Source organism: Lissotriton helveticus, chromosome 3_1, assembly GCF_964261635.1.
Source record: "Lissotriton helveticus chromosome 3_1, aLisHel1.1, whole genome shotgun sequence".
Classification (NCBI taxonomy): domain Eukaryota; kingdom Metazoa; phylum Chordata; class Amphibia; order Caudata; family Salamandridae; genus Lissotriton; species Lissotriton helveticus.
Genome location: NC_136061.1, coordinates 1,918,522,433 through 1,918,535,429, shown reverse-complemented (window position 1 = coordinate 1,918,535,429; position 12,997 = coordinate 1,918,522,433). Strand labels below are relative to the sequence as shown.

The following is a 12,997-nucleotide window of genomic DNA, read 5'->3' as shown; positions in this document are numbered from 1 at the left end:
AAAAAGAAAAGCAGGAATGCTGGTACACCCCTCACCCTCCCTACTGAGAGTATATAAGGGTACAGTACCCAGCATGCCTCCTGGACCACCAAGCCCAAGATGAAGGCCGGGAAGCCCGGTAGGGAGGGAGGGATGGTATGAAGGGGACGAGGACAACGGGACCCGGAGTAATGAAGATTACCGGTAAGTAATAGGACATTACCCCCAGGTCCCTCCTGTCCTCGTCCCCTTCATACTTACTATTGAGAATACCCAAGCAGCAACCGGCCATCATCAAACAACAAACCACCAGGACACAGCAGTACAGCAAAATCCAGCAATTTATTGAAAACAACAGCACAGTAGAAGGAAAACAAGGGGAATCAGGAACACATAGCCCGAAGAACCCCCAAACCAAAGTTAGTGTCATCCCCCAGAACATTCTAGATACGGTAATGCCTAACAAAGGTATTAGCAGAAGCCCAAGTGGCGGCCCTACAAATCTCAGAAAGGGACACCCCTCGAACCTCCGCCCAGGAAGCAGCCATCCCCCGAGTAGAACGCCCCTGAACCCCAGCCGGGGGAGGAGAACCAGAAAGAGAATAGGCCAGAACAATAACCTGCTTCAACCAACGCCCAATGGAAGAAGAAGAAGCACGGCAACCCCTGGAAACAGCCCCAAAAGAAACAAACAGGGTGTCAGAAAGCCGAAAGGCACGGGTCCGATCAACATAGACCCGCAAAGCCTGGCAAACATCCAGCAAGGACCAAGGAAGGTCGTCCTTGTCCACCTGAGCCGAATGCAAAGCCGGCAGGACCAGCTCCTGAGAGCGATGGAATTGGGAGGAAACCTTAGGAACGAAGGAGGAATCCAAACGAAGGACCACACCATCAGCAGAAAAGGACAGAAAAGGCTCCCGAGCCATCAAAGCACCCAGCTCCCCCAGGCGACGAGCAGAAATTATAGCCACCAAAAAAACAACCTTGAAGGTGACAAACTTCATGTCAACCTCCTCTGATAGCAGCCCACTGAGCCCGGAGAGTAGAGACAGACAAACGCTTCTCGAACCCATCCCAAAGGAACTAAAGAACATCCGGCAAAGGACAAACCAAGGGAGACAACGCCAGGCCAAGACACCAACGTTCAAAGTTACCCCAATGCCTACCATAGGACTGATGGGTAGAAGGCTTCCGAGACCGCTGAATAGCCAAGGCTAAATGCTCCGGGAGACCCCTATTCCGCCACCCTTGCCTCTCAACCGCCAAACCGACAGCCGAAGCCGTCGCAGGGGCAACATCGGAGAGGATCGCAACGGAGACAGAGGGAAGGGGAAGAACCACAGACCCTGAACAGCCAACAGCATCAGAGTGGGAAACCAAGACCTGCAGGGCCAGAAAGGCACCACCACCACCTCCCGATCCTCCATCAGCAGCCGAGACAGAAATCGAGAAATCAGAACCAGAGGAGGAAAGGCGTAAAGCAGGCGGGAAGGCAAAGGAAGAGACAGGGCATCCACCCTCCCCCAAGACCCCTCCTGAGGAATCCAGGAGATGAACCGGGGAAGCTGCGCATTGAGCCGGGAAGCAAAGAGGTCCAGAAAGGGAAGACCAAACCTCACGCACACCTGATGAAAGGCCACTGGGGTCAAGGCCAACTCCAGGGAGGCAGGAAAAAAACGACTGAGGGCATCCGCCACCCCATTGTCCACCCCCCGGACATGTACAGCCACCAGGGACAAAAGATGGCACTCCACCCAGCAAAACAAGGGGGACACCACAGCGTTCAGGGACCGAGAACGGATACCGCCCAGGTGATTTAAGTAGGCCACCGTCACCGAGTTGTCCGACCGAACCAACACATGCTGGCCCATCAGAAGGAGCCGAAACTCCCGGACAGCCCGACACACAGCAGACAACTCCCGCCAGTTCGAAGACTGACGACCCTCCAGGAGGGACCAACGACCCTGAAGGGACTCCGACCCCAAAGTCGCCCCCCCAGCCCAGAGCGCTGGCATTCGTCGTAAGGACCATCGGAGGCGGAGACTGCACAGGCAAGCCCTTGTCCAGATTGGACGACAGAGACAACTAACGCAGGGCAGGAAGGAAGGATCGACAGGGACACAGGAACCCAAAGGGACAAGTCCCCCGATAAGGGATCCCACCGAGCCAGTAGGTAGGACCACAGAGGACGAAGATGGAAACGCGCCCAAGGCACCGTGACCGCCATCAGACCCAGAAGGCGCAACCAAAGACAGACCTGGAAGGACCGACCCACCAGAAACCGATGTGCCAGGGAACACAGGGTCACAGCGCGAGCCACTGGCAGGAAGACCCGATTCAAATCCATGCGGAAACGCGCCCCTATGAACAGCAAGTCCTGAGATGGCAGAAGCTGGCATTTGGGGAGATTCAACAGGAACCCATGGTCCCGCAAGGCCGAACACACCAACCCCTGATCCCTCAACAACAGATCCGCGGAGGGAGCATGCAGGAGCCAGTCGTCCAGATACGGATAAACCATCATCCCCTGGAGGTGCAAGAAAGCCACCAAGGGAGCCACCACCTTGGTAAACACCCTGGGGGCCGATCTCAGGTCGAAGGGAAGAACCATGAACTGGTAATGCACCCCCAGAAGACAAAACCGCAGGAAAGGACGAGAAAGTGGATGGACAGGCACGTGATAATAGGCATCCTGAAGGTCCAGAGTGCACATGTAATGACCCCGGAGAACCAGAGGGATCACCCGCTGAAGAGTCTCCATCTTGAAAGGAACCCGCAGCACAAACTTGTTCAGGGCCTTCAGATCCAGCACCAGACGAAAACCTCCCGTTACCTTGGGGACCAGAAAAATGATCGAATAGAATCCCCGACCCCGCTCCAAAGGAGGAACCACCTGCACAGCCCTCTTGTCCAACAGAGACTGGACCCCCCCCCCGAGATAACTCCTCCCTCTTGACCCGACAGGACGGCCAGGGAGTCGGACGGACCCCCGAGTCTGGAGGAGGGACGGAAAACTCCAGGAAGTACCCCAAGCGGATAACGTCCAGGACCCACAAGTCTGAACAGGAGGACATCCAGGCCGGAAGAAAGAACCGAAGCCGACCTCGGACCAAGGATTCGACCTCGGACCCCAGATAGTCAGGAACGAGGCTTCACAGGAGGGGACTTCGCCTTCTTGTCCTGACCCCGACCAGGCTGAAAATGACCACGACCCCTGGAAAACTGCCTGTGAGAGGAAGGACAAAAGAAGGGCTTTGGCTTAGAAGAAGCAGGAGCAGCTGAGGACTGCTTGAAAGACGAAGAATGTTTCTTCTCCTTGAAAAGCCGATGCAACCTGCCCTCCAACTCCGCCCCAAACAACATGGAACCCTGAAAGGGCAAACGCAGTGCAGCAGACTTCTGGGCCGAATCCGTCTTCCAGTCCTTCAGGACCAAGTTCCTACGAGCAGCCACACAAGCACCCCCAGAGAGGGCAGAAGCACGCACAACGGCAAAAAAAACGTCAAGACAGAAACTCCACCTGACGCTCAACATGAGCCAGAATATCAGAACAGTCAGTGGCATTATCCATGGAACCATACAAAATCTTCAAGTCCGAAAGCAGAGACTGAGCAACATAAGTCCCGTAGATGCCAGCCCGCAGAGCCAGATGAGAGCCAGAATAAACCTACGCAGGGAGGCGTCCACTCTCTTGTCCACAGGATCACGCACAACAGCATCCTCAGCCAATGAAGTGCGCCCCACCAGACTTGCCACAAAAGAATCCACAGGAACAGAGTCTGGCAAATCCTTGGCCATATCCTGAAGAGGATAGAGCTTAGCCATGAAGCGAGGAAGCAGAATACGTTCTGGATCCTTCCACTCCCGATCCAAAACCTCCTTGACACAAGGATGGACAGGCATAACCACAGGAGCAGTGTACTGGAACTGGCGAAGCAAGGAACCCCGAGAAGTACCCGGGACATCATCAGCAGGGAACCCCATATTTCGCCTTAACATGACTCAACAAGTCCAGCAACATGTCCTTATCCACATATTTGCCCTTAACCACATCACCCTCCAACCATCCATCCATCCTCAGACCCAGAGGAAGAAGGAGGAGGCGGAGCACGACTGGACCTGGATCTGGACTTGGACCCAGACATGGGACCCCCCCCCCCCCCATCTCCAACAAAGTCTCTTTAATCAGCTCCTTCAATCTAGCATCACCACGCCTGGAACGACGCCTGGATTGCGCAGGAGAAGGAGACGAGGAAGAAGAAGAAGAGGAGGACTCCACAACATGCCTGCTCTTCTTCGCATGTTTCCCCATGACAAGGCACCGGAAAGCAGCGAGGGACCAAAGCCCACCACTCCCAGCAGAACACAAAACGTAGAGCAGGACCCTCCAGAAGCTCGTGGACCACAGGGAAGGCAATGGCCACCAAAAAACAGCAAATACAGCGTTCCAACAGCACCAGAGAGAAGCAAAGCACCTCACTCCCAGCAAGCCACAAATAATGCAGGCACAGATCAGGAACACTGAAATATAAGAAAGGAACATCCGCGACGCCGTACTTACGAGGAAGGACCGGCAACATCCCCAAACACAGCCGCCAGCCGTCCTCGCCATCGAAACGCCTGACTTCCTGCTTCAAACAAAGGAAGTCAGGCACACTCCGGAAGGCAGCGCCCCAGCCGCACAGGGGCCGCCACACCACCGGAGCAACAGGAAAACACTGCTGAGACTCTGAAAAGCCCGGTAGAACAGAGACTCGGACCGGACACCCCCAGCGCCACCACAGGAAAGAAAAAAAGGAAGAACTCCGGAGCAGCCAGGAGGCATCCACAGGGAACCCCTTAAGCCCGGCAGGAGGGGAAACCCAGAAGACCAGCCCCACCCGAAGCCCAGCAACAGGTAAGCCCCAGGAGCCAACAGGCTCCTGGATCCATGCAGAAAACTGTCGGAAGACAGAAAAAAGAACAGGAGGCATGCTGGGTACTGTACCCTTAAATACTCCCAGTAGGGAGGGGGAGGGGTGTACCAGCATTCCTGCTTTTCTTTTTTCTGTCTGGGAGATAGGTTATCTCAATAGTAAGTATGAAGGGGACGAGGACAGGAGGGACCTGGGTGTAATGTACATGGACCCCCAAAGTCACATTATTACAAAATGTTAAGAACACAACCTGTTTGTATGGCTTTTAAGCATGGGCACTCCCACTCTTGTTTTTTAACCGTAAAGAATGGTGTATAAATTCACAAGCGCCCCAATACTGTTCCAAACCGTAGACACAAACCCCTCCCTACGTGAGAAAAATAACAGAAATCCATCAATGCAAAGGTTTGTAAGTGTTATTCACATTAGTATTCTTTTCTTTATCAAGGGGCAACAATTAGGAAACACACCAGTGACATTCTTAACACCACATCTTCAAAAAAGTATACTCTGATTCATCTGGTTGGATCACACTATGAAGTTTTGGCAGCATTGCTTTTCAAGGCAGAAATGAGAAATGTAACATGTGATAAGCTTCTTGGCACACACCGTGTAACTTATCAGAACCCTCTCCATAGCACAGACATTCTGAACTGCTAAACACAAGAGGCGAGTATAAGGAGATTATGGTGTGTTCTCTGATTTTAAATCCCATAAATGTTGGCCAAACAATGGGTGAAAAATGTAACTTTGATCATTGCCCAATATAATTAAAGGAAGACGGGCTTACAAGGACCTGTGATGTGGCAGTTGAGCAATGTTTACGTAGAATTATTCAAATTGAATAGTTTAGCATCAGATGACTCCTCGGAATAAAAAGTCCCCTATGTCACAGTTGTGACAAAGGCAGCAAAATACTCACACCTCAGATCTCACCCGTTACACTGATAATTGTACGTTGAAACACTTATTCCGTGTCCTAACAGTATATATATATAAACCTTTCCCAGTCACGTACTGAGTCATCTGCGGCAGCAGCCTTCAGTGTCCATGTCACTGTCATCCACCCTACAGCACATCAAACCCTACACGGGAATCTGCTGAAGAGACCAAGGTTCTCAAAAATTGGCAATTTTCTCTGACGATACAGCTCCAGAGCGCTGCATATGGCATTTTTTACATCACAATTCCTCTTTCCGCTTGGCCGCTTGATTGTTTTCCTTGGCAGTTTTTAACTTTTTATCCTCGCCGCTTTTCTTTTTTTCTGGTTTCACTTTATTTTTGTCCTTTTCATTTTGTGTCTCTGGTTCTGCTCCTTTGCCAGGGTAAACCTGGCCCTCCACAGTCACATCGGCGCATCTGTCCTGCTGCACAAGGAAATCTTTCACTTCCCACGCGTAGCTTCCATCACGCAGCATAAAGATGGCCCGGTTGGAGGAAACAATAAACCTAGATTTGAAGGGGGAAAAACAAATGTAAACAATGCTAAATTCCTATCTTCTTAAAATTAAAAGCAATGGCCGAATTATGGTAACACATCAGCACATATGACACACACACACAACAGTAGATGCTATGGAATATGAAAAGGAGCAGTTGCAATAAAAACTAATTGGCAAAAACTGGCAAACTAACAGGCACCACAACAGCATCATAAATGATACAGATTCGCCAATGCAAAGCGTGCAGGACATGGGTAGCCAGAAAAAAATACAGCACAAAGAAAAACTACTGTACACAGTCCAATACACTCGGACAGCAGCTTAATGGTGAGAAGGTTGCACATTACAATCAATACGGCTCTGGGGTAGCCACAAAAAGATATCAGTTAGGGAGCAATGGTTTCACTATTGTGTACATTGCACGTCATCAAAAAGTACAGTTAAACAGTAAAAATTCCAGCAGTGGCGCAAGGTCCACACCCTCCACCTCCCGCTTGAACCTTAAGTATTGGTTGATAGACACTGAAAAAAAGGCTTGTAGCCTGGGTGCCACTGAACAGTGATTAGCTTTGCATTTCCCCCTGCAGACAAAGGTTCATAAAACAGGTTAATATGGAAAAGCAGTGCTAGGCTGAGAGGTGGAAGTTAAGGGCTAAGTGAGCAAAGTCGAGAAGGACAGAGAGCGAGAAAAATAAATAATGAAAATATTTAAAAAGAACAGAGAGCAGCAAATAGAGTGTGTGGGAGAAGAAAGATAGGATAGAAAAAAATAAGAGGAGAAACATGATGGTAGACATAAGCTGGAAGAGAACGGTGAAAAGGATGAAAACCCAAAGGAAGGGTGGAAGGATAAGAGGTTGGATCATGCGGTAAAAGGATCAGTTTGTGAAATGTTGGAAGGAAAGGTGAATAAAGGGGTGAAGGAGAGGTGAATAGAGGAGTGAAGGAAAGGATGGATAGCTGGATGGATGAGTGAAAAGATGGACGTATACATGTGTGAACAAACTCGTTATTGGTTGGATGGAATGATGCACTGATGAAATGGTGGATCGAAAGGTGAAAGTGGGTGGATGAATGAATGAGAGGACTGATAGATGGATGGATAGAATGTCAATTAATTATTGGAATAATGAATACAACTTATCTAGGAAGGGCCAGACTTACTTGCTTCACTCATTCGGTGTCAGAGGTTTGGTTGAAAGTAGGGGATATTTTAATTTTCTGGCTACTCCATTAGTCCCACACCACCGGTGGGGAGTGCGCAGATCAAGATGTGGTTGCTTGGGAGTTTACCACCCACAAACTATGGGCAATCTCAAGCTCTTCGTTACCCAGCAGATAAGTGACCAGAGATTTACTCCATAAAGGCACGGAATAAATCCCCTTCCATTGTGGTAAGATCTAAAGAACATCACCAAACTCAATGGGAATATATATCTAAGGGTTTCTCAGCTGGTTGAAAGGTATTCTCAGTCGAGAGGAAGAAAAAAAAAAAGCATTTGCACAGTGACCTGCTTTTCCTGGTGCAAAGCAGTAGTGTGCCCACAACGCCACACTGGGAGATAGCAAATGTCTACATGAGTTCCTATAGAGCGGACAGTTGCTGTGGTTCTGCAGCTTCATTTCAGACAGAGAGAGGGCCTATTTTTGGAGTTGGATGCTAGCCTTTCGGCAGTGAGGGCGCACACACATGCCTTTGGTGAGTTTAAAAAGACTAGAACAGTGGTTCTTAACTTGTGGTCTGAGGACCTCTGGGGGCCTGCAAAGCATGATCAGGGGTCCGCTGTGGTTTTACAATATTAAAATTAATAAACTAAAATTGAGGAAATAAAGACAAATAAAGAAACAACTAAAACTGTGAAAACTTTTTTCTATATTTCATTGTGAATGAAACAAAATATTTCAATATTTGAGCATGCGTTTGGTGTATATTTGTTTTTCTGTATTGTTTTGAGGTTCAAATCATAGAAATTGCTTAGGCTAGGGATCTCCGACTTCTTATAACGACACAGTAGGGGTCCCTGATTTCAGTAATGATTCAGTGGGGTTCCAAAAAATTCCAAAGGTTAAGAGACGCTGGTCTGGAAAATCCTACTGAAGGTTCGGAGGACGCAGTATGTACCAGGGGCACTATTGAGTATAGGGCTTACTTTCCCTGGTTGCACAATGGAGCACCTTCAAACAAGTGCGCAATGCGCAAACAGGGAAAATTAGCCCTATTATGTTGAATGCACCACCCCCAGGGCAGCCAAAAACTTGCGTGCCCTGGGGGAAGTATTTAAGTAAAATCCAGAGTGGCTTCTTCAAAGCCGCTCCATCTGTACTTTAAAGAGGAAAGAGAGACCCATTGCAGGTGGGTGTAGTGAAAGATTGCACCCGCTTGCAAAGGGATGTCTGGAGGGACCGTAGGACCTCCTTGACCCCCTCCACAGGGCTGTCGTCAGGAGGCGCACTGACGGTGCACCAACTTTTTGTGGCGCACTGGCAGTGCACCTCCTGACAGCTTCTTTACCTCTGTGCCAGCATCCATAATACAGCCCGGGTGCAGAGGTAAAGAACTCCGCTCCATTTGCATGGGGCTAGGCCCATGCAGATGAGGGAAGGAATGCCAGTTTTGGAGCGAGTTTTAGTGAAACATGTGCACCAGCGCCATCTGTATTGCTGAAGCGAATGCACAAGCGTCTGCTGCCCCTTCTGTAATGCCCTGGGGCGCACAAAGCGAGCACAAATGCCTGTTGCGCCACAGGACACTTCTGTCATATGATGAGGTTATTTATTTTGGAAGTTTTATATAGTGCTGGCTAGTCCTCTCTTGTCCAAATCTTAATACAGCACAACAAGGGGCTCAGGGCAACTTGGATAAGTGTGAGATTCTCAGCTCCCCCCGCCAAAGAAAAGGCTGAGTGCATTGTAAAGCTTGCACTAACTGAAAGAGAAATTGTTTTTAACAACGTGAATTTTCTCAATATTCACAAACTCCCAAACCTCACTTCCACAGCGCATCTGGGACACGCTTGGCCTGATATACCTGAAATAACACTTGCGGGGACCAAAAACCCAATCTACGTGCAAAGCAATTTACTGCTCCAATGGTTTTGATAAGTTCTGATTTCTCACCCTCAATTAGGGAATTCCAGTTGTTTTTCAGATCGAATAAAACACCTAAGTAGGGAAAGGCAGACACTTTCCCTAGTCAGTATCCAGACAAATCACTTGCTAAACCTAACCGCTCCACAGAAATCCTCCGACGCTACGCTACGACGCCCTGAGGAAGCCCCAGGCTTATGGGCCGTTAGGGGGCGAAACACGTGTTGGTTGTATTTTAAAAATTCCTTGTTGTTTTCCTTGAATGGCTCTGAAAAGTTAAATGGTCATGTCTCAAATCTCTAATTGTGCGAAATAAATACCGGATCATACGGATTTTTCGTAATTATTATAAAAAGATTTCCTTGTCCTAGTACATCTCTCTGCAATTAGAAAAGCTGTAACCAGGTACAGATGCAAATAAAACCTAAGTGGCTTACTTTGGTGAGTGCTATTCAGCGGCACAAGTTGCTTACATGTTCAAAGGCGATAAAGTCCTGGTAGCAATAGCATCCGGCTTTGAGGAAAAATGCAAGGAACTAGTACGAATCAAAACTGCTGCTTCCCCTGACAGTGACATATAAAAACAATCCTCAACTATGGCTGTTAACAGCACATCCAACTCTGAGATGCTGTAAGCTACTTGTGGTGGTTTTCAGAAGTAGTTACAACTCAGCATCCACTTTGGGATTGGTTGTTTATTGAGGAAAACATGATCGAAGCGACAAAGCAAACATTGAAGCAGTCAGCCTACCTTTGGATATCATAGTTGGCATTGAAGAGGCTGCCTTGCCAGAGGCTCGTAATCTCTTCAGTCTCCTTTTCTGTCGGGTTTCCAGACACTGTGGCGAAAACCATCAATGTCTTTCCTTTTTTTGTAAGTTTGAGGACACTTTCTGGATTTTTGGGGTCTATTTTGGAAAAGTCTACAGGTGCAGCGGGGCGTTTATGCTCAGGCAGGTCTCCTTCTTCAATGTCATCGTCTTTCTGTAATGACAAAAGAAAAGACATTTGCTAACATCACCACTGAGCTTCAAAGACTATTCAAAAGTCTGCTATATCCACCGGTGATCTCAACATCTGACTGTGTTGTAGATTCTGATGAACAATGAATCTTGAAAACATGAGCATATTTTTAATAGAGCGCAGAAAGTGATGTAAAAAAAATAAAAACCCCAACACTATTTCAAAAACTGATGAATGAGGACGGATCTGCTCACCATGAACGCCAGCCTAGGCGTGTGCTCTCATTCAGTTTAGCACTCCAATACTTACACACGTGTTCAGGGAGAATTTATTTCAAGACAAATGTGAAGTTTTATCATTCATATATTGATGCTAATGCTACATACACATTGTTAGCAGCAGAGACCACAAAATTGACACAAAGGCACGCTGGATATATCTCCTCTTCAGATTGAGACCCCAAAAGAGCATCTCAAGATAAATATAAAACACTTATGGCACTTCCAAAATCCACAAACGCCCATAGGAACAAGTATACCTAGCCATCCATTATGTCACAAAACCGGTTTTATTACATGCAAATAACTCCTCTACAAAGCATAGTTGTTTGACCAAAAATATTCCCAAATTCATGCAATTATACTCCTTGGTGCGCTATGTTGTCATAATCCACACAACAATAATTTTATAACTACTTCCACTACCTACTTTTTGTCAGCAGAGGTCAGTCACCACACACCATTCATTATACATTTATAAAAGATACTCCAGCAAGAAAATATCAAGCTAACTAACATGCCCTAATACAATGAGCCTTTCGGGTCGTAATAGGATTCCTAATCGGTTAGTTCAGAGGTACACGGGCGAAACTACTGCATCAGCATCCACCCATAAACACGAATCTCACTCGAGCACCCTTCCATTCAAACCACCACAACCCTTACAACCTTCCCCAGGCACACAGAACTCACTCCTGCCACATGCATTCAATAGAAGCAGTATACAACACACCTTATACAGATAAAGAACCAAAATACAACCATATTCTATTTTTTAAACTTTCAATTGATTTTCATATTCTGCCATTCTGTAGATTTTAAAGACAATTAACTTAACACGGAGATCAACGATTATGTATAACTATTGTATGTGACGTTTATTATTAAGCAACACTTTATTCTGTTCATGGCATTATCTTTTTTTCATGGAATGAGAGTTTTACTTGTCTGGTAGAAGCACAGCTAGCCGTTCATTCTGCTCAATGATTCCTTTGTTCTGGTTTGTAGCTACTCTCGGTCCTTCCAATCATCCATTAGTGAGCCCTTCCTTACGTTCTTAGTCCAAGGTAAGTGATTGCAGATTGTTTATCTCGCACCATTTGCCCGTTTTTAGGTCTCGGCCAGCGTAGGCTGCGCTTGCGCAGTCTCGCCGAAGAGATCTTAGGTTTCTTAGTGTGCGGCTTGAACCTGCCCCTTTTCTCCATTGGCTGGCTTCCTAAACGGAGGCCAGCCATTGGAGAAGAGGGGCGTCTGTCCATTTAAGCCCCGTCTTTTTGGGATTCGGGGGGTTTGTTTTTTAGTTTCTTTCTCTCCTCTTCCCATTGGCTGGAAGAATACATTCCAGCCAATGGGAAGAGGAGAGAAAGAAAAACACGCCCCCCCCAGTCGGAAAATGACTGGGCTTTTCAGAGAGCCATTTCGGCTGGACCTCGCTACTACTGAGATGCGTACTCTCACAAGCGGGTCAAGTTCTGGGGTCCTGGGCCGCACTGGTGTTCCACTGCATAACGGCAAGCTGCGGGGGTAAGGTGTGGGGGCGGGGGGGGGACGCTTACTTGTAAATGTTGCTGCTGTCCTGGGGAGTCACATTCGTCACCGTGGCTCCCTCGCTAGGTCTTTGGAGAGCAGCGGTGGCACGCCCATGTCGCCATTTAGTCTCCCGATTGCAGAGAAGTTCTTAAATTGATTACTCGGCCAGACGGCAGTGCAGACTAGCACCGGCATGCTCAGTGGCTGCACCGGGTGTTCCGATTTCAGGAACACTGCATTATGTGGGTGATGATGCCATGGAGCGCTTGTTGATGTGTTCCCTTTGTGTTTACTGTACTGTAGGCCTTTGCGGGCAGAACGTAGAATGTGGTCTGTTGAGTCACTTTGGTCATGATCGACATAAAGCTCAGGGGGAGAAAAAGGCGAAATCCGAGCCCACATTCGCCAGTGGGACTGCGGTAAATAAAGGCGCGAAGACTTCTCAGGCCCGGATCCCTGTGACTGAGGTGAGTGCAGGAGGGGCGTTGGTTCTGTCAGTATTGCAGCAGGTGCAGTGGCACCGAGACCCACTTAACCCCCATCAGTGACTGTTGATGTATTTACTACCAAACCAGGGGTTGGGTCGGCTAATTTCCTTACTTGCATTAAGGGATAGCGCCTTTGTTACGCCACTGGGGTGAAGCGGGCTTTGTGTGTTGTTAACGCTGTGCATGCCTGTACACGCTGTGCATGCCTGTGCCTTTAAGCCTCGAGTCATTGAAACTGAGGGGGTCGTGCCACATTTAGGAAATAAATGTACATTTTAATGGTATTTGGAAAAGTCAGCCAGTACCCAAGATCT

The 12,997-nt window shown here is 48.1% G+C and overlaps 1 protein-coding gene across 1 annotated transcript in view; it reads right to left on the bottom strand.

Moving 5' to 3' along the window:
• Positions 1-302: 302 nt before the first annotated feature.
• Positions 303-12,997, bottom strand: part of MESD (mesoderm development LRP chaperone) — a 29,641-nt gene continuing 16,946 nt past the window's right edge. Inside the window, exons 2-3 of the mRNA XM_078682927.1 lie at positions 10,176-10,408; positions 303-6,344 (exon numbers count right to left, since the gene is read on the bottom strand). Of these exons, the coding sequence (XP_078539053.1) occupies positions 6,077-6,344; positions 10,176-10,408 (501 nt within the window). The 3' untranslated portion in view covers positions 303-6,076. The remainder of the gene's footprint in view (positions 6,345-10,175; positions 10,409-12,997) is intronic.